At 47.0% G+C, this 21,147-nt stretch overlaps 2 protein-coding genes across 5 annotated transcripts in view; one reads left to right on the forward strand and one right to left on the reverse strand.

Moving 5' to 3' along the window:
- KAT7 (lysine acetyltransferase 7) overlaps positions 1–5,768 on the reverse strand; it is a 29,758-nt gene extending 23,990 nt beyond the window's left edge. Inside the window, exons 1-3 of one of the 3 annotated variants that reach the window (XM_080979344.1) lie at positions 4,713–5,663; positions 1,122–1,269; positions 143–319 (exon numbers count right to left, since the gene is read on the reverse strand). In XM_080979344.1, coding sequence (XP_080835470.1) covers positions 143–319; positions 1,122–1,269; positions 4,713–4,727 — 340 coding nt within the window. In that variant the 5' untranslated portion in view covers positions 4,728–5,663. Of the gene's footprint in view, positions 1–142; positions 320–1,121; positions 1,270–4,712 lie in introns of all 3 variants that reach the window. The other 2 variants (XM_080979345.1, XM_080979346.1) reach the window with 2 other exon arrangements.
- A 4,783-nt stretch (positions 5,769–10,551) lies between these two features.
- Positions 10,552–21,147, forward strand: part of FAM117A (family with sequence similarity 117 member A) — a 38,643-nt gene continuing 28,047 nt past the window's right edge. The window contains exon 1 of one of the 2 annotated variants that reach the window (XM_080979427.1): positions 10,552–10,768. In XM_080979427.1, the coding sequence (XP_080835553.1) occupies positions 10,663–10,768 (106 nt within the window). In that variant the 5' untranslated portion in view covers positions 10,552–10,662. Of the gene's footprint in view, positions 10,769–16,690; positions 16,746–21,147 lie in introns of those variants that run through there. The other variant, XM_080979428.1, reaches the window with a different exon arrangement.

Raw genomic sequence — 21,147 nt, forward strand, 5'->3', positions numbered from 1 at the left:
CTTGGCTAAGCTAGTGCCCCTCAACCTAACCTAGAAGTCATCGAAGTTGTAAAGAAATCTGATGAAGAACATGGTATAAAGAAATTCAGCATGATCTGTGCCAGTTCTAGCCACTCTATATCCTGCCCAGCCATTTACAAACCTCTATCTGAAAAGTCAACCACTTGCTCCGTTTCAGATCCTGACGAGCGGGTCTGTCGAAGGGGATATTTCTTGGGAGTCACGGGTGTGGGTTGCTGCTGGCTACGGGTTACCCTCCGGGTGGAATAAACAGGCTCCTCTGCTCCAAACGATGGTGGGTTGCGAACCGGGCTGGAATCTAGTTTTAAGAGGATGGGGTGGTAAGGAAGTGGGGAAACACACACACGTAAGTTTCATTGGGAGAAACCATCTGCAACACTCACACTGCAAAAACATCTGCCCCCTGCATGGAAGGACACAGTGCAGCCTGCCTTCCCAACATCATCAACATACGTTCTGAGGATTTAAGAATTTTAATATAGCCAGGATTTTCAAAAGCACAAGTTAAGGAGCAAAGAACAGCAAGGTAATAAACAAGCTTCTTTCTGATACTACTCCATGCCCAAGTTCAGTTTTGAACTGAACTCATATTTTGAGTATATGAGAGCCAGTGTAAGTAACGGATGTGAGCGAGCAGATCCTGGGTTCAAATCCCAACTCAGCTCTGATCTCAGAGCCACTCTCTCAGCCTCTCTCTGGAATATAGGAATAATACTGGAATACCCAACATTTGCAATGCCTCTCCTTGCTGCTTCTTTGCATACACCAAACAGAAGTCTGGAAATCCTCCAGGGAGATAGAATTCTAATTACTGGCCCATCAATATCATCCACTTGATGTCCAAGCTCGTTTTAAAGGTGTTATTATGTAGAGGTCATTTTCTTACAGACTGACCTGTTGCAGGTCCACAAGGTGGTTAACGCAGAATGTGCAATGGCTTACAGGGCTTCAGGGGTGGGTGGGACTAAAGCTAGCATGTCTCCAATTAAGATTTTGGCTGTGCCTGCATATGGAGTGGGGTGAGGAGGGCAGACACCAGCTTATTGTACAGCTCATGCCATTTAGAATAAGGCTTAAGACCAAACATTCAAACGCTCTACCTTGGGAGCTCTGGCTGAGCCTGGCGGAAGAGCGAGTCACACGCGCAGACTGGCGTGGCGTCCCGTCACTTTCTGAACTGTCTGTATGCTCTGGGTCCGTGGAGAAATCGGAGTCTTCGGTTCCGTCAGAACTGCTGCCTGCATTCCTCTGAAAGGCCAAAGACTCAGCCACATAAGCAACACACATCATTTATCTGGGGTCTGCTCCTTGAGGAGCAGCACTAACTAAAATGTTGCAGAAAAACAGACATCGTAAACTAGAAAGTATTGCGCACTGTGCTTGCAGAAGCCAAAACAGAAACCTCTTACAACGGATTGGAACAAAACGCTTAGGCTAAAGCACTGATGAATCTCCACACAGCCACAAGAATATTTCTCTCTGTGCTCTTGCTGTCCAGACCGTGCATACAACTATACGTGAGTGCTCATTTAGTATATGGGATTGCAATGGGACATGGTGACGGTACTGATCTCTGATTTCAGTCAAGAGGAATTGCATAGGTCAAACCAAACTCTCCAGAACTTTGTCTAGAAGGCAACAGGAACAATCCCATCAGAAGAAATGAGCTCTGTTGTATGCTGGCCACAACTTCAAAACAGTCTTCAGCCTGAGGAGAAGCATATTGTGCCTGTAACCCAAGTCTCACGCACATTCAGTCAACACAATAGGAGAGGATATGGTACAGTGCATTAGCAAGCCTTAAGTGTGCAGGCAATTCTTCTTCCTAGCATGAAGATAAGTAGTGGTAAAGGTTCACCTCCTTGATTTCTGTTGTTAAAAAGACACAGGACCGGACAAAAAGTGGCAACTCCACCCAGTCTGTGTATACCACAATCTTCACATCACAGGAATCGACACACTCTGAGCAAAAGTCTGTTTTTGCAATTGCCACCAAACAGGGATGAGATCTCAAAACCCAGGGAACAAAAGCTATAGCTGAACAATTCATCCAGGGGCACACAGCAATCCACTTAAGATTGAAAGTTATGAAGCAAGGATGGGAAACCTGTTGATCTTCAAATGCCCATCAGCCCTGGCCAGCACAGCCAACAGTTAGGCAGGATGGAATTTATACTCCAACATCTGGAGGGCCACAGGTTCCCAAACCTACTACCCAGACTAGCTTTCCTCAAGTCTGAAACAAACATTGTATTTGTAGAAGCAGCTGCCGCTCCTTTTAAATAGCCAGCCTAAAGCCAATAACCTTTTTCCTTTTTTGCCAGCACAATGCATCTCTTACTACAAGCATGGCAACCTATTCTCTACTCTGCAAGAAAGAGTAGCCAAGTTTGGCTCTTGAACTCAGTCTGCTACTACTGGCATCAATTTTGAACCTGTCACAAAACAATTCTCTTTTTGTAGGAGCACGACATTGCAACAGATGAAAGACCCATCAGCCACTTCCCACAAATTCAAGAGTTGCTGCCTGGTTCGGGCAGGCAGAAATATAACAGGTGACAGAAATGCAGTGATAGGGAAATCTGTTCTGTTGCTACCTGTAGGGGGTAAGTGGGAAAGGAAGGATTGTACACCATCCATGTACACAAGCAGAAAGCACCCCACCTCACACACAGCTGGTGCAATATATTCAGTAGTCAGAGCAGGAGCAGACACCAGGTGTGTTGCATAGAGGGGGGGCTGCAGACCAGATGGCTCTACAAGAGACTCAAGCATGTGAGACAAGCCAGCACACTGCAGGGAAAGGCAAACATCTCAATTTGGCTTCCACTGCAGGACTGAACAAGCATAAAGAATAGCCTTCCTCTGACTCACAATTCTTTCAGGACCTTAAGTTTGACCATGAGAGCAAATTCCCCCATCGTGCTTTCCAATTTCTATTGTAATTCCTCCCACTTATTTTTTTTCCCCTCTGACTCTATTTCCCCACTTGTAATGATGTGTGTGACACAAGAGGGATACCAGGGAAGGGGGAGAAAACAATCTAGAGTTGCAGGGAATGAGGATTTCATTTATATAGCACTCCAAACAGATATGAAGGTGGGCCTTTGAATGCTGCAGGTGCCATCCCAATTCATTTCTGATTATGACTGGGGCAGTCAACCTTTTTTCTGTTGAGGGCCACATTTACCTAGGGGTAATATATTGTGGAGCTGCATGGTGGGTGCAGCTGGAGACAAATGGGGTCAGGACCAGAGCCTAAAGTAGGCTATCCTACCCCTTCTCTCTCTTTCTCTCTCTCCCCCACTCCCCATGACTTTCTTTCCCCCAATATTTGTTCCTCCTTTCCACTTGCATGAAATGAGGTTATTACTCATTGCTTTAAGACAATCTGCACAAGTAACAAAACTGGTCTGCTAAATGTTATATTTTGTTGTTGTGAACCTTTAGCGAAACAGGCACTTTTTTAATATACAGACTAATGAGATCACTGAACAACCTGGAAGGACCAGATGCTACAGCAGGGCTGATTCTAAGCAGGTAGGAATCGGGTCAACCCCCATGGTGTATATGCACGTGTGTGTCTCATAAAAGAAATACATTTTAAAAAGCAATATGAAGACTGGAACTTTGAGCCTTCCAGACTGCATGTTTAACATGTTGTGGGCTAGAAATCTGCTCTTTTAAGCTAGATTTGTACAGGGTAGCAAAACTTGGTTCTTGTCCAAGTTAAAGGACTTGATGGTTCAAAACCAAGACTGCAGCCCAATTCAAAATACAGCTACTACGAAACATGTCCTATTATTAAACCTCTTGGTGAATTGTCATTCACATTGCAGCCTCCCTTCCTTTGTTGCAAGAGACTATGGAAAGTCCTCTAAAAATGTGTAAGATTCCTACTCTCCTGAAATCAAACTAATTCTATCTGTATTTAAAACTGGATAGTTGCAAAAAACGACTTGGATTTGCAGCTAGAATGATCAATCCTTTTATACATGCAGACCGATTGTAAGAAGATTTACTTATAAGAAACTCCTATTGAATTCCATGGGACTTACACACAAGTAGGCACAAAACTATAGCCTTGGCTGCTACCCATCCCCATGGCCCAGTCCATCTTGCTTGCTGTGTTTTGAACCCTCTGTGCCATTTTCCCTCTCCTCCAATCACAACAGCGAGGAGGAGGACCTTTACGCGACCCTGTCCCCCAATGGGAAACGGAGAAACAAGAGAGGGGCGGGACTCCGTGGACGCCAATTCAGGCCAGAATGCCCGGCCAATCAGCAGCTACTTCAACACCCGCTCCCAAGGCACCTAGCCAAGTATGAAGTCGTTGGGAACAGGAGCGACGGGGGAGGAGGGGAAAAGAAAACCGCGCCAGTAGGAAGTGATAGGGAAAGCAGCCAATGGCATTTCAGCGCCGGAGCCAATGAGCAACGAAAGAAGGCGGGACACAACAATCACCGAAAGGGTGGAGGGAAACAAATAACCGTTGAGGGTGGGGGCTGCGCTTGACTGATGGCGAAGATGGCCATAGAAGTTGCGGCGGGAGGCAGCGGCGCCCAATCAAGACGCGAGATGATGCAGGGGCTTGAAGGCCTACGTTTTTAACTGGTTTTCGAGCCTGACGGTCTATGCAGCTAAAGGAGAGGAGACGGGAAGGGGGTTTGGCTCGGTTTGCGCTCTCTCACCTTCCTACGCGACATCCTCGGCGGAGGAGGCGGCGGAGGCAGCGAGGGTGGCTGCGCCCCGGCCGCCGCGTTGGCTCCGGCTGTATCCGTGGTGACTGGCGTGTCTCCGGTTCTCCAGCGCTAGGCCGCGCCGCTTTGTTTTCCCTTTCCCTCCAGCTGCGACCTTTCAGCCGACTCCCTTCACTCTTCCGCCGGGACACACGACGGGGATACACACACCCCCGTCCTGCCTGTCACGTGACGCAGACAAACCTCACCTCACGCCGACGGCGCTCCGCCATCTTGGAGTCGGGATTGGCGCCTCCGAGAACCAGTCGCCGGTGAAGTGCCGCGGCCATCTTGGTTGTGGGCAGCTCCTCCACTCTTTATAGCGGGGGCGGCCATGTTTGAGGTGGGCACCGTTGGTGGTTTCCTGCACTCGAGGTCAAGCGTCCTCAAGTGCAGTGCGGTTCGCACTCGCCCCGATGCTGGATCCGCCATCTTTGGTTAGGGGCCCAGCCTGCGTTTTTCGTGGTGGAAGAACCATCTTTACTTTGGGCAACGGAGGCGGTGCTTCCCCTATGTGTAAGGAAAAGGTGCACGATTATCTCTTTCAGTAACCCTTGGGATGTTGGAGAAGTTACGAAGGGCTGAATTACTGAATCTAAGGCTCCATCTCGTTGACTGATTAGGTCGATTAATCAGTTTAAAACTTCTACTAAAAAACTTCTGACTAATTGGGCAATGCATTTTTTTAAAAAAGAAGTTAATATGGTACATTGGGGTGGGGAGTGTCAGGTCGTGCAGTTTTCTGAAAAACCTTGCTTTTAACCTTACAGTAAGACAGAAATCCTCTAATGGTATAGCAGCATGCATAATCTAAACTAAACGATATTGCTTTATTCATATGTCAATTAATCAACTAAAATACAAATCATTATTAAATATGGTGCCTTGGAACATTTATAAAGAACAGGTTTGGCAGGCCCCTACCTGTATGCATGCTTATGCAGAAGGAAATACCGTTGTGTTCTGTGGGGCTTACATCTAAGAAGCCTGCATGCAAATCTTTTACTGTAATGTGAGTTGTAAGCCTTACTTGAGATTTGTAGCCTGTTCCTAAGCATGTTTGGTTAGAAGTATCCCCATTAAAGTGGGTTCTCCCACCACCAGGTAGCTATGTGTAGATCAGTGCTTAATTCTGAGTCTTCATAAAATTGTAGGGTTAGAAGGAACCCTGGGGATCATCTAGTTCTAGTCCAAACCCCTACAACATAGGAATATGAAGCTGTCCCATACAGGGATCGAACCTGCAACCTCAATATTATCAGCACCACACTCTTAACTAGCTGTTTAGGATCAGACTACAGTTGCAAGCACACTTATCTTTAAGCACATTCTTTCAGAGAATTCTAGGCACAGTAGTCAGAATTCTCAGCAAATCTTAACAAACTACAGTGCCCAGAATTCCTTGTGCTGGGGGTCAGGAGATGCTTCAAATATAGTGTGTATGCTGTACGGCTTTATAATCTTTCTGTTCTTTGTCCTCACAACTACCCTGCAGTTGAGGCTTGTTCCAGGTTCTTTACTTTCAGTTCCTAGTGCCTTATTCATTTCAGAGGTTCAGATGAAGTTCACAGAACCCTTATGCCCACAGAACATATGCTCTTGAGCCATCCCTACTGTTCCCTGAGATATTGTGCCTTTATTTGCCAATAGAATGTGTGTCCCACAGCTTGGTTTCAGCTCAAGCAGAGACTCCCTGGGAATCTCTCTTGCAATTTCTCACTAAAGAAGGAGTTAAAGAACAAGCTTGTTTAAAACAAGCTTGGGGTCACCCCAGTCATCACCATTCATGTCACTCTATGAGATACCCTGTTGGTGCATTTGGCTCAAAACTTCAAAAAAAAAAGGGGGGGGAACCAACCAAACACATAACATTTCTACCCCCATCTTTTTAGCCCCAAATGGGTCCCTGAGGTGATGTCCAGATTTTAAAATCTCATTTTTATTGCAGTTTAAAAAACACAATACATAAACAGTAAAACCAGTGCATGGGAGGGGCATGAACAACTGGGTCAGTTTAAAAAGATTTGCCACAGCAGGAGGTTTACAGATTAAAATCAAAGCAGAATTAAAAAAAATCTATGGCACTCCTCAGACAGTGGCATAGTAAGTCTGTTTGAGATGCTTTGTGGGTCTAGTCCATGTATCCCATATCCAGGTTTCTGAATACAGCTAGACTACAGTAACAGGTAATAAGGTTGGAATTTAGTAATAGTGTTGTAATTAAGTATGAGTAGAGTTTTGATAGTGAAATCCAAGCTATCAGTAGCCTATCTTGTCTTAGTGCTACTAATAAATAGCTAACTCATACCCACGGGTGAGCTCTCCACTGTCTTAACTTGGCATACAACTTATCAGCAAGTTGAATTTATGCCTCTTAAAACATGGAAATTTGTTAAAGCCAGATGCAGACATAAGCAGTTAAAAATGCAAATGCTAAATTTATGGTGGTTCAACCCCCAAAGGGAGCTAAATGCTCTGAGCGTGTTTGGTGTGAAAGTGTCAGCCAGCTGGGGGGTGGGATGCGAACGTCAGTGTTCTTGCACTTGGACCATCATTGATGCAATGAAGTTAAATGGCTCAGCTGCACTATAAACCTGAACTGTGCGAGTGGGTGGAGACAGGATATGGTGCAGAAAGGACGTGCGAAGGAGTAGGTCAGCAGTCTAACCATAAAACCAGGATAAGGAATGCATCTTCATCATTATAATATACTCCGGGGTGCCACAAAAAGCAAAGCAGCGGTTTTGGTCCTTAAGACGTAATCCAAAACACTGCTGGGGTAATACGTTTCTTAAGCCAACCAAAATGTCACAAGATAGTGTGGTAAGCTTTCGAGTTCTCCAGAACCCTTCATCAGGGCGACAAAAATGGAGGAAGCTAGTGATAAAGGTTGCAACTGGACTTTCAATTGAGGCTATGATATGGAGGCTTCAGGTTGTACCAAGGCCTACTAGGAGAGAGAAAAATAAAATGGCTAATTTCTCATTTCTGAAAATACAAAAGCCAAGTGCTGCCCTGGTCTATCTCCTTACCTAGGCAAAACTACAATGGTGTTCTGATAGGCAGAAGTTATCAATCTTCCTTTTATTTGAATTACAATGGGGGTTGTTCCAAAGGCATAAGAACCTAACATAAGAATCATTTGCAAGTGGGTAGCTCTGATGTCCAGATCTAGGACCTACATTTTAAAATGTGTAGCTCCTCTCAAGCACATGCGCACTACAGACATACTAGAACAAGGACTTGGGAGTCTGGTGCCCATCATATGTTGCTGGACTACAACTCCAGTCATCCCTGACATTGGCCATCTTGGCTCGGTCTCCTGGGAGTTGGAGTCCAACAATACCTGGAAGGTTAAAGGTTCCATATTCCAGTATTAGAACCTTTAATTGAGCTATAAGATGAAGAGGTCTGTAGCACTGAATTTTTGCCCCTACACAAAAGTACAATTCCCAGGATTTGAGGGTGGAGTGGTTTCCTCCATGGTAATTCAAACTGTGGAATTAACGTATAGGCATACACTGTCCCTTCTCTATCCCATTTTTCTTTCTTTTTTAAACAATTGTTGCAGGACCCACTTTAGGTGAAGGGATTTCTGGGACATTAATAAATTGTGCACACTGGTCTTTTGAATATTTACTTGGAAATAAATTGCACTAAGTTAAGTGGGACTTACTTCCACATAAAAACAGAGACCTGGGGTTCCTTCGATGTTAAGACATTTGTTAGTTTTTTTAAGGTGCTACAAAATGAAAGTTAGTCTTGTAACAGACCTATTATGGCTTCCCCTCTGTTTTTATTTAGTCAGGACCAGAGACTGAAGTAGGTTTTTATTTTGTTTACTGACAAGCATTAATAGAGTCCAGGGTGGTGGCTTGTAACAGAATAAAACTATAAAAATAAAATAAATGTAAATCCTGTAAGACATTGAAACAATTTAAAACCGGCTGGTTAGTCACATCTAAGTACATGCACATAGCAGTCTCAAGGCTTTAGTGTTCAGCACACTTGTATGGAAACAAGGCCCATCCATTTCAAAGGAATTTATGTGCAAGTAAATCTGCTAGGTGTTGACTTCTCTGGCCCTGTAAGAATGGTTTAAATCCAGTGCTGACCTGTGAATCACTTGGCAAGTCTTTACAAACTAGGGGGGGCGGGCCTAGGATGTGGAGATCTATCTTGAGGTTCTGTGCAAGGAAGTTTTCTTGCAGAAACAGGAGCACCTGCTGCTACTTTATCCCTGCCTCTTATCTCCTTCAGGCTTCAGGGAGTCTGCTCTAGCTTCTATAAGAGATAGGCAAACCACATCAGCTACTTTGCAGACACTCCAGAGAAGACTAGTAAAGGTAAAAATGCCTTTCAAAATAATAAAGCATAAATAAATAAATAAGGAAGGAAGGCTCTTTACATGACTTATTGCACTCCCAAATTTTAGCACAGCTCCTTTAATTTGTTCCATTGTTTGCTTGGGGATGCAGTTGGAAAACTTCCCCTTGTTTAGGAATTTTGACTCCCTCCTCCTTGTTTACCTGTAATAGCAAAATGGTCAGAAAGGAGGCTTTGCCTCATTATGTTTAAGAATGCAGGGAGAGTTCAGACTTCCAAGTACCGGTAACTAAGGAGGAAAAAAATGTTCCCCACCTTGACATTTAATTGCTAAACTTCAGAAGTGCTGAACCTCTGCTCCTTAACAGTCCAATATTGCACTCCATCTCATCTAAGTTAACTGCCAAGTCTCTTGCACCAGTGCAAGCCAGTTCCTCTCCTAGCCTCCCATCTATTTGCCACTCCACCATTCACTTTGTATACTTGGCACTAATTTGGCCTAGTTTCTGTCATTGTTCCTGCAACGTCTGTGCTTCCTCCGCGAGCTGTGTTTGCCATCTTGTCACATGCCTAGTAGGCCCAGAGAGAGAGAGAGATCATTGGTTACAGGTAGGGCTGTGTTGTCAGGGCCTCTGCATTTAGAGGCTGTTGGTGGGGACAGAGCATGCCAGCGATAGCATATGGGTTAGCGACGTGTGACAGCTGTAGACAGGATTTATGCTGGGGGGGGCAGGACACCCACCTGTCACCATCCTTTGCCTGGCTCTGAGCAGATTTGGAATGAAACGTCTCAACAACGATTGTTTTAAATGTCTTTCTTTCGACCCCTTGTGTACTGAAAAATCTGTTAATGTGTACTTTTAGTTAAGTGTTTTGATTTACCTGCTTGATTTAGAGGGGCAGTTTCCCCCCCCCCCCGGCTACGCCCATGTGTTAAAACCCCATTTTCTGCTGGATATAAAAGGTGAATTTAGAAGGAACGCCAGCTGTTTCTTTTCGGGGGTTGGTTGGTTTTTTTGGGGGGGGGGGGGAGATAGCGTGCTGCTTTGCTCGGTCGAATCGCAGCTTGCATTAAAAAAAACCAAAAACCAACCCTGCATTTCTCTCGCTCCCGCCTCTACCTTTGGGGCAAGCACACAAAACCCCACCACAACTCGAGAAACCCCCAAGCCGAGCAACCTTGCATAGGAGCCTTACCAGCACAAGTCTATGGGGACCGTCTTAAGCAAACCTGCAGGAAGAGGAGGAAGAGGTCGCGCGCTGCGTGCAAGAAGCCCGAAGCCTCCCCATTGGCCCTCCGTTCTGTGCACGGCGAGCGGGCAGAGGGGGCGGTCCCGTGGGCGTGGTCTTTTACCGGGGACTCCGCCCAACCCAACTCCGGTGGCCAATGACCGGCATCCGCCGTGCGGCGTCCCGCCCCAAGCGCGTTGAAAAGGGGACCCCGTGCCAGGGGCGTCCCGCGGGCGGCTCAGTCGCGGCGGCGGAGGCGGCGACAGAGGGTCTGCAGCCGGGCGCTCGAGAAGCTGCTGGCGCGGCCACCTCGCCCGCGGAGCTTGGAAGGTGGCGGGGTTGGTCCATGGCGGCAGGCACCTCCTCGTGTTGCCGGGGCGGGCTGCAGCCGCTCAGGGCCACCGTCCCCTTCCAGCTGCAGCACCGTCGAGGCGGAGATGGGGGCCGGGCAGGTAACTGGGGGGGGGCGGGGCGTCCGTTAAACGAGACCTGGCTAGGCCTAACTACATGTGGGGGGGGGGGACAGGGTAGGTAGCCGCCTGAGGGGGAAGCAGGTTAGGGGCCGTAGGTGGGCAAGCAAGCAAGCAAGCAAACAGCGAGGAAGGGGAATAAAACCGGTAAGTTCGAGGTGTGTGGGGGGGTGTAGAAAGTGTTTGAGGGCTGTTGGGGGGCTGAGCAGCTGGGTGGGGTGCAGTAGAGAGGGGGAAGTAAGGTGGGGGAGCCATGTTGGAGAAGGGGCTGCATGAGGACAAGTCATGGGTTCGGGGATGGGGGGGGGGCTGAGAAAGCAATGGGTGCACGTTGCTATTAAAATGTGCAAAGAAGGCGAGGGGGGTTGAGGTAGTTTCTGAGGTAGTCGAGCAATTATTAAATTTGTATGCTGCCCTTCATCTGAGGGCGATTGGTCTGTGGAGTTGAAGGGGCAAAGGTTAAGTCGAGGGGGCGTAGGGTGTGAATAATGAGGGGACCCCCCCTCCCCCCAGTTTACAGCTGACAATAAGCTTATTAAGCATGATTGAGTTCAGGCAATCTGCAGGGACCCAAGTTGCTGGGTTGAACAGGCAGCAAAAACTCCAGGAGAGATTCTCCTATCAAGAAACTGTAACGTAATGCATGTTGGGATGAACCAACACATACACCCCTCATAAAATCCTGCCTACATATTATACTCTTGGTGCGTGGGTCGGCTTTGTCCACACCAAAAAGGGATCTTTGGGAGCCTGGTGGAAAGCTCCCCTGAAAAAGGCCTACGCTTTGAGTGCTGGAGAAAGCTAAAACAACACAACGTTGGAGATTAATAGGCTGCAAGTATCATTGTTGCCATATGATGTGGCCACGCTTTGGAATGCAGCCAGAGTTGTATTATTTTGAAGGGGGAAAAGGGACCTTGCACAGCTGAAAGAAGGCTCAGAAAAGAGCAGTTTAAAATGAAGTGGGTGTGGAGGAAGAAGGTGGGCGGTGCTGTTTTGGGGGGTGGGGGTGTTCCCTGGAGCTGCTTGCACTGCAGGCTGGAACTCTGCTTGTGGCACAAGTTAGGATGCCTATTTGAGAGAAGGTATGAAAATACGTATATACGGTGAAGAAATGGGATGGGCAAATGTTGGATGGGAGCATAGAAGAAAAAAAAGGGTCAGCTTCCAGAGGGGGAGCCATAGTAGCCTGCTGCAACAAAAACAAGAGTTGTGGCATCTTTTTTTTAGAGGACTAATAATTGATGGAGGTGCTGCAGGTGGAACCAAGCAGGTTCAGGGCTCGGAGGGAATATTTAGTGACTTTACTGGGCTGTGAAAATGGAGGCTGCTTGAACAGGTGGGGATTTGTAAAAACATTTGCAAATGGTCTTGGAACAGAGGAAGCTATAGGGCAGGTCAAACAGTGGGTGTGGAAAAGTTAGGCCAAGATCAGTGAAGAGCAGTAGCAGCTGAGGGCTTCTCTGTTGTGAAATGGTGGGAGCAGCAAGCACCTGGGGAGGTATATGGAAGTAATGGGGGCAGCAGTAGCAGGGTGTTCTGCTTTGTATTCGGTGTACTTTGCTATGATAAATGGCTAAGGAACATGGTAGGAGCTTAATGTAGGTAGGACAGGAGAAGGATTTAGTCTGGGGAAATGGGGGGGGGGCAGGACAGAACTTGGACAGAGATGGGGAGTAGTGATGCCCCGTTATAGTACTCTTTTCCCTCTCTGCTGCACTTGGTGATTCCATTGCTGTGATATACTACCACCTCCTTTCTCTGCAGGGTTTTTTTTTGGGGGGGGAGGCAACTGTATCTGGGTCATCTTGATTTAGCACCAGCCAGTTCGTGGCCAATGTTCCTTTGCAGACAAAATGGTTAGCCTATCCAGGTGATCCTGTACATAACAGCAAAAAGCAGGAGCTTAAGCATTTGCATGATGGATCGATCAGAAGTTGGAAACCGAGATAAGGATGTGCCTGTGCCTGTGGCAGCCTCAGTCTCTTGCTGTTCCCCTCCTCTAAATTCTTCTCTAGGGCGTATAGACGCTCTGTGTTTGTGCTTTGGGAAGCTGGGCTTCTCTTATTCTGTGGGGAGCTTGGCTTGGCTTACTGATCTTCCTTTACTGCTCCTGTGGTTTGCTTGACTTACTGTTTTAAAGAATCGAAAGCCATGCCTGTTTAATCTTCGGGTGAGTACCTAGTGCCAGATCATATGTACCTGTTGCAGTTCATATGTACCTAACACCTTATGCAAGCTCCCTTAAGGAGGGAGACTAAACTGTGAAAATAAAGCATTAACAGTTGTCCGTTCAGATTGTATTCTTGCAGGAATATATGTGTTTTTCCAGGCCTATCCCAAAGAGTACGCCAAAACACTTCATAGTGCTGTGTTGTTTTTTATAAGTTGAGGAAACAGTGCATTTTGAGTGAAGTTTTTTCACCTCTGCACATTTTAGTCTTAGAATCTGTTGCTCAGCTTGCTGGCAAAGGAGTGAAGTTCTTTCAGGGAGTTTTGGTTTGATCTAGTAGCTGAGGCTCTGCAAGGCTGTATTAGCTGTCACATCAAACCATTGATCCAGCTTTTGGATGCTTTTTTTTTAACTTTGCAGTTATCTCTAGCAGTAAGAAATGTCAGTGAAGGTGGATCTGATCACAACAGAGTTGCCTTAAAACAGGTTGCCTTTTGACCAGTTTGGTGGATGTGCATCTTATTGGAGAAACTGCTAAACTCTTTATTTTGTTTTATGATGTTGGGGGGAATTAATAACACTGGGCTGCTAGCTTATAGAAGCCTGTCTACTCTTGCTCCATGTGCAGCTTATGACAACTTACTAAACTCCCCCAGGCACACACAGCAAGTCAAGATGCTCTGAGGTCAGCAGCTGTCCCATCATTAGTTGACAAATGCATTATTTTCAGTTGCCAAAGACAGGACCACAATGAAATCAGTAGAGTGCAATGTTATGGCCAAACTCCATAAGAAATTGCCCCAATTTCTGGCTTAGCTGCTCTCCATTAAATTCATATAAGTGTACCTTTATATCTATTAGTGTATTGATGCCAATGTTTTCCTTTGAAAATATTGAAACCCATCCTAATAAGATGTTTGATTAGTAAAAAAAGGATTGCATTCTTCCATTTCCCCTTTTGAAATGAGCGTATCTTTTTTACTTTGTGAATCACCTAAAGGAGCGAATGGTGAGATCTGAACTGAAGTAATTGAATTCCAGTGTTAAAAAGTAAGGCTGTGTGTGCTGTGGGACAAGACTGAATACCGGTAACTCCTTAGTGCCTTATTTTGAGCAGCTGACACACATCACAGCCATGATCTCTCTGTCCTAGCAAGGGGGTGTTCTGTAAAAACACCCTCTGTTCCCTAGTAATTCCTTTCAGACCCTGCATTACACACATAGAGAAACTCTTCCTAGAGAGAAAGTATTTCCCCCTCTGGTGGACAAAGGCATCCTGGCGACCCTCATGTAACAACATTCCTATCAGCAAAATGGCTGGAGTTCAGGGCATGTGTTTGTCAGCTCAAAGGGGAATACAGAAGTGTAGATTTCACTTGTGTTTTGTGTACATCATACAAGCTGAGTGTGTTTAAATAAGGAACCGAGAGCTCAGGGTCAGATGATTCTTGATGTCAGGAGATTTGAGTGTTTGCACCCAGATATGCAGAAACCCACAAAAGCGAAGCAGGGCGGGAGAGGTTACTACTTGAGAAGCAAAAAGGATATGCAGTGGAGATATTGCATTCCTGCTTTGCTCTTTAAATTGCCCCCCTCCCACGCACATGCACGTTTCTGCAAGATCGTGGCAGATCCAAGTTTAAACACATGCCTGCTTCTGTTTTCTATTACCAGCGCAACAAATGGAAAACGGAGAATTGCTCCAGAGATCCACACAGATCCCACAAGGCATTAGCAGCGTTGTAAGATTTAGATCCCCTCAAGGCTGCTTATCAAAATTAGGAGGCTGGGAAATGCCATCTGTTTTCAGTGAGACCTGATCCCTTAGATCCCATTTTCTCTTTCATTATCCAGTTCCGACTCTGGTACTAGTTAGGACCGAGGTGTGTTTTTTGTGTTCCATTTTTTAAAAATACTACCCCTGTTACCAGAGGGCCTTGACAAATGACTCCCATTTGCAGAAAGTAGTTATTGCCGTGCCAGGGAAAGTACACGCAGTGCCTTAGAGGCATGCGAATTTATATTTCAGGCTGAGTGGGTAGAATGAAAGGAATACGAGATGGCAAGGCAGGTAATAGGCTCGCATGAAGAGGTGGTTGGGTTCTCCCTCCCCCCCAAAGGAGCTCTCAGCCTGCTTTGCATAGCATGTGTGTGCTCATGGCACCTGGGCAGAGGTGGTGGATGGAGCAGAATTAATAATATTAAAAATCTTCCCTGTGGTGGTGCATACAGTGGGCACAGCCTGTGCTTTTTCTTTCTGTTTGGGGCAAAGGGAAGTGGGCGTGAGAAAAATCCCCTTGACATCCGCCACCAAGCTGCTCTGCCGCCACCCTGCCTTCCTCAGCCTTAGGGAGCCTGCGGCGGGTGGCTACGGAGAAAGCACATTCACCCTGCAGCCCCTCGTGTCACAGCTCCTGCAGAAATGATGAGCTAGCTCTGAGCTCATCATTCTGCCTCCTTGGTTACACACATGTTGGATGACACAGTTGAGCCTTGCACACTATGTGAAAACGATTCTTCCGGCTTCTGTTCAAACTCTGGCAGCTAGCCCCCAATCCTGGTGCTCGCACAACCCTGGCAACGGGCCCAGAAGCACTAAAATATTGTAAGGTTGTGGTGGTAGTGGTTATTCCCCTGGTTAGGTGGTTAGCAATCCTAAAGTTACTGAGGAGCACAAGAATTGAAAGGAGGAAGAGGAAACCTCAGTCCTTTTTTCATTTGGAGATGGTTGGCAGTGGAATCGTGGGAGGATTATCACCAGTGTTGCAACCAGTGTTTGCTTAAGGTACCAAATGGCTCCTTAAACCAGGGTTACAGTCGCCAGAATGGAATGTCTAGTTGCAATTTTTGGGGTCAGGTGGCTCGAAAGTCATATTTTTCAATATGGCTCTTTGGCACCTGGAATTCTGATTGTGCAGACAAAATATAGCAGAATTCTTCTACAGGGTGTGCTGCTAGTGTGTGAAAACGGTCACGATCCAAGGATCCCTTGGCATGCGCCTCCAGATGGAGACGTCGGTCACCGTCCTGGCACCCAGGCATCTTCACTTGGCCTCAAGTGGCTGATTGGCAGGTGCAAAATGCACCCAGTAAATTTTGAACGCTGGATGCACATGAACAGAAAAGCGGCTACCAAGAGAAGGCAGGTAGCAGTGGAAGGACTGTTGCTGGCTGGAGATGGATAGCAACCTTAGATTCCCCAGCCTTGCTCTGCTGCACCTGGAAAACAACACCACCAGCCTTGCCCATCAAGAGCAAGAACCCGGCCACTCCCATAGCTTGAGCCTACTCATTTGGAAACACAGCAGGCTGCTGTCAGTGGGGCAACCCCAAAGGGTAAGAGACTGTCCCTTTGGGTCGCTCCTTCGTGGAGTGATTTGTTGTAGATGGACTTACTGAGACATTGGACCAGCTGGGATGGGGATATGAGTTAACTTGGCTGCTAAGTGAGAGGTGGAATGCTCTGTAGCTCTGTCTGTGTGGCTGGTAGGTGCTTTGTGGTTTTGTTGTTTAATATTGTTGCGATTAACCTGTATTCATAGGTTGAACCCTTGAACCAAAAAAGCAGCAGGTAAATAAACTGTAGAATAACAAGTTGGCCCCAAGGAAGACAAGATCCACTATGATTTGATAACAGTTCTTGCCACAGAACTGCATCACCCGGCTCGAGTTTTTTTCATATCACATGTTTCAACAGGCGCTAAAAGGTTTATCACGGAGGCAAGAGCGAAGTAAGGAAAGTACAAATGTACATTTGTATCTGGCAATCAAATCCATGCACAATAGGTAAGTATTGTCAGTTATGTTCTATTATCGCAGGGCAAACAACTCAACGTTATGTAAGCCCTGTTGAGTCACCTTTTCATTTCGTTTTCTTATTTACCTCTTCTTAAAACGATCACCCCATCTTCATTAATACAGTATCCTGCAAACACAACCGCAACAGAGGGTTGTTACCATCTTCTAACCCATCAAGACACTGGCTGGAATATACTGGAGCAAAAGTAGAAGGAGGCAAGTTATTCTCTCCTTTAAAAAAGAAAAGGGCTTTCAGCCAAAGTTTTCATATTGTGTGTGTGTGTGTGTGTTTTACCACCTAGGAAATTCAGCTGTTCGTGCCTCTTTCCACCAACGGCTCATGCCACCTCGTTTTATTTAAGACATATGCACCGCTTTCTGCTATAAATAGTACAAAAGGCTGCTTGCAAATACCAAGGATAAAAATGGTGCCTGATGCCTATGTGAAATATTCCCTCCTTGGTACCTTCTCTTCAGCCTCTCTGGGCCAGGCGGTTCCCCTGTCCCTGTGCTTTGAGGGAGGTTGCTCCAGAGAACTTGAGAGCAGAATGCTCTGCAGTTACCAGATGCCCATCGCCAGATGACAAACGCATCTCTTCAGCTGCCAAAAGCCCTGAACCATAATAAAATCAGTGGAGTTCTACATTAGGGCCAGATTATAGAGGAGCAGCTCCGGGGTTTGGCACAATTATGGCCTGGCTGCAGCATCAAACGGTTAATATGCCCATCTTCCCTAATATGCCGAGACACTTTCTCTCCCCCCCCCCCAAACCCCTTCAGTTGATCTTCCAATTCACTTTCAGCAGGAGTGTTGATTTCAGCATTGCATGGTGGTCTCTTTCTCTCTTACTCCACAATTAGGATGTTTATGAACGGTTTTTTAGCATCGCAGCAAGCTCAGTCGTGGCTGAGGGCCAGGCAACAGGTTTTTGATGGTTATATATGAGGTCTGGTGGCTGCCATTGCAGTCTCTCGATCCATACAGTTTCTGGGACTTGTCCCTTCAAGAGAAGAAGCATAGGTCCAGAGTGTGACCCACTGGCACCTCCACCGTGCATCTGGCATCGCGGCTGCAGGATAGGGGCCAGTCGTAGGGTGTAGCCTCCTTTGGCTGATTATAAAATGCATTTGGGGCTGGGGTGGAGGGGGCAGAAGAATCCCCTACTGCTGCTTGCCTAGGGCCTCCTTGGGTGCAAAGTAGGCAGCAGTGGTACAAAGTGCTGTAGGTGAGCAGGCCAAGAATGCTAGCACTCATGCAACAGAGCTGCACCCACAGGGCTGCCCTGCATGCAGTGTGTCTGCGCTCCCGGGTGGGAAGGTTTCATTGTCTCCATAAGCAGCCTTAACACACTGTGGTACTGGGATTGGGGGGCCCAACTGCATGTTTCTTGCAAACACAACAAAAGGCAGGCGGAGGTTCTCCCTCCATCTCACAGAAGCATGAGGAGCAGGAAGAGTTGGAATGATGTATTGGAGGACAGATGCCCTTAACCTTTCTGTGCATACACCACTTTACTGCTAAGTCCCCCCTCGCCTCCTTTGGGTGTCTGTGTTTGAAATTAGCCAGGAGCCAGGGGCATTTTGCACCTGACTGCCACTTGTGAAGATCTCTGGGCACCAGGATGACGCCTGACATTTCCACCATCTGGAGGTGCATGTCTGGAGATAACTGGATCTGGACTGTTTTCACACACTAATAGCCCATCCTGTAGAATTCTTTCAGTTATATTTTATTTGCACAATCGGAATGAATTTCAGGAACCAGAATGCTTTTTCTGTGCAGCCTGAGCAGGAGCAGTGCACAACCTTACAGTTCATTGTTGCAGCTTGTCTTCACTTACCCCACCCTACTACCCTGCTCAGTTGTGAAGAATATTCTGAATGGTCTGTGTCACCATTAAGGGGGGAAAAAACCCCAGAAGAAATAGGATGATATATATTTGGACTGTCCCCAGATAAAGTTCTCAACCCAGCTCAAGGTTGTCATCTGAACTAGCAAGATGTTTAACTGAGAATCAATCACAGCCAGTCCGTCATTTGAAAAATAAGACTTGAGTTGTTGTGCCCCCAAAATGGCAACTAGACATTCTGTTTTGGCAACTGCAAGCTCTGTTTAAGGAGCGATTTGGCCCCTAGCTTTTATATTGTATCTGAGTTTTTAATACTATGGAAGAAAAACTACGTTTCAGGGCAGGGTAATTTAAATTGAAGTAGTAGTGGGTGGTTATTTCCCCCTAGGGATCTCCACTGGCATGCTCTCATAAGATGCACATGTGTCTAGCATCAGTGGGGGGAATCCAGATGTTGCTGAACTGCATCTCTCAGCACCCCAGGCCTTGCTGGTGGGGGCTGATGGGAGTTGGAGTCCAGCAGCATCTGGAGGACGAAGGACTCCCCACTCCTGGTGTAGCATGTCGTTCTGCTCCTGGCCTCTTCTTCAAGAGCAAAGTTACTCTTTCTTTACCCATTAGATATCTAAACATGAAACAGACGGGCAGGGTGTGGCAGTGGCAGCTGCCTGTTGCTGGTGCATTTGATTCCGAGAAGGCACTTAATTGTGGAGTGGATGCTAACGAAAGCCATGATTTCAGTCCTGGTCTCGTTCTCTTACCAAGCTGGAAAATGTGATGCTTGCTTCGGTCTAAGTTGAGTAAAACCGCCGTGTGAGCCACCAGCTAATTCCTCTCAGTTCTGTAAACTGGGGGGGGGGGGGGATCTCATGTCAGCTTTTCCTGCGTTTGAGGTCCAAGTTGCTCGTTTCTATGCCTTTAGTACCCTCTCGTGTATCGTGGTGGGGTGGGGGGAGCCAAGCAGTCTTGCCTGGCATCATCGCTGCACAGATGGCTTAAATCTGGCATTCTGACAGCCTTCAAATGCAGAGCTGAGATCCTGATGGGGCATTTGTGCCGGAACAGTAGAGATTAGTCACCGCTTAATGGAAACAGTTCTGTGGAAGCTGACATACAAACTGCTAACATAGGTTGTGCTTCTGAGCAGACAGGATCTTGCTAGTCTTGGTAGAGGAGGATGCACTCTGCAGGTAGTGTGCTTGAGAGTTATCCTTCTCTGCCCCACCCCAAGAACCTCACCCCAGGGGGATGCTGTTGGCATAGTTTATTCTCCCCATTAAAGGTGCTTATGTCTCGAGCTTCTCCGTCCAGTAATAACTTCCCCCTGCTGCCTGGATATATGGGGTGTGGGTGGGCTGTGGCTCCTCAAGAAGACCTCTGCACATGTTCAGAAAGTAGGCATTCCAAAGTGCATTGCCAACCTTAGTCCTCTTGACCTCCACTCTTAAGTGTAAGCCCTGGCTGGTGAATTTTACCAATTGCTTCCTTTAATGTACTGTTCTCTCTCTCTTTCTCTGCTGAAGCACTCAAGGCTTTGAAATAATGGACAGCAAGCTCAGAGGCATGTCACAATAGGGGCATAAGGAAATCCAGGCACCAGCTTTTCCATAACATTACCATGTTTCTTGCTGGAGACTGGCTTCCGAACTCGTGCCTGTTAGCCGTGATGGGTATGGGTATCCCCCCCCCCCGTGCCTTCAGTTGGAGGCAGCTGTGCTATTGAATACCTGTTGCTGGAAACCTCAGGAAGGGAGAGTGCTTTTTTGCTAGAATCCTGCTTGCTGGTTGGCCACTAAGAGAACGGGACGCCGGACTAAATGACTCATTCGCCAGATGCAGCAGGCTCTTCCTGTGTTCCTGTGTTCTTAAAAGCCCAGAGTGAATGGCAGCTGGTCCCCGCATTGATCTGACATTGTGGGTCCTGGCTATCTCATCCCTTTTGCTGATTTAGCCGGGTGCAATTGCAGTTTGGGGAATCATTTCTAAGAGGGGGAGAATCCAAATGACTGTTGGACCCAGGCAAACCAATGGAGGGTGGTGGAAGAAGCACCACTGTTTTCTCCATGCTGCTTTTGGCTCCAGGAGAGCTGTTGGGGACGGTGTGGTCACCTAGGGTTTCCCCCTGTGTGCCCAGTGATCATTCTTGCTTGCCGCAGTTTGGGCCATTCAGTGCCGCTATCTGGAGGAGAGAAGGCTGCTTCTGCCTCCTTCCCACCCGTCCAGTGCCAGAACGCTGGATTTCTGGGAGCAAAATGGAATCGGTGGGAGTAGTTTGGGCCAGAAGACTCGAGGCTTCTGCCCAGAGATTGTCTAGGCAGTTAAAACGGAGCAGCAGAATCTACTGGTCCCTGCTTGCTAATCGGCTGATAAGAAAGTAGGTTATGGAAACTAGCAAAGCAGAGGCTTCGGAACAGACATGAGCGGTAGTTGGCAGTCATCCCCTTCTCAACCAGGGCAAAGGGAGCATTTCTCTCTGGCTTGCAGCACATTGTGGTGATATTTCACTTTTCAGGAACTTGCTGTTACAAAAAAACTGAGGT

The sequence above is a fragment of the Podarcis pityusensis genome, assembly GCF_964106645.2.
Source record: "Podarcis pityusensis genome assembly, chromosome: 13".
Classification (NCBI taxonomy): domain Eukaryota; kingdom Metazoa; phylum Chordata; class Lepidosauria; order Squamata; family Lacertidae; genus Podarcis; species Podarcis pityusensis.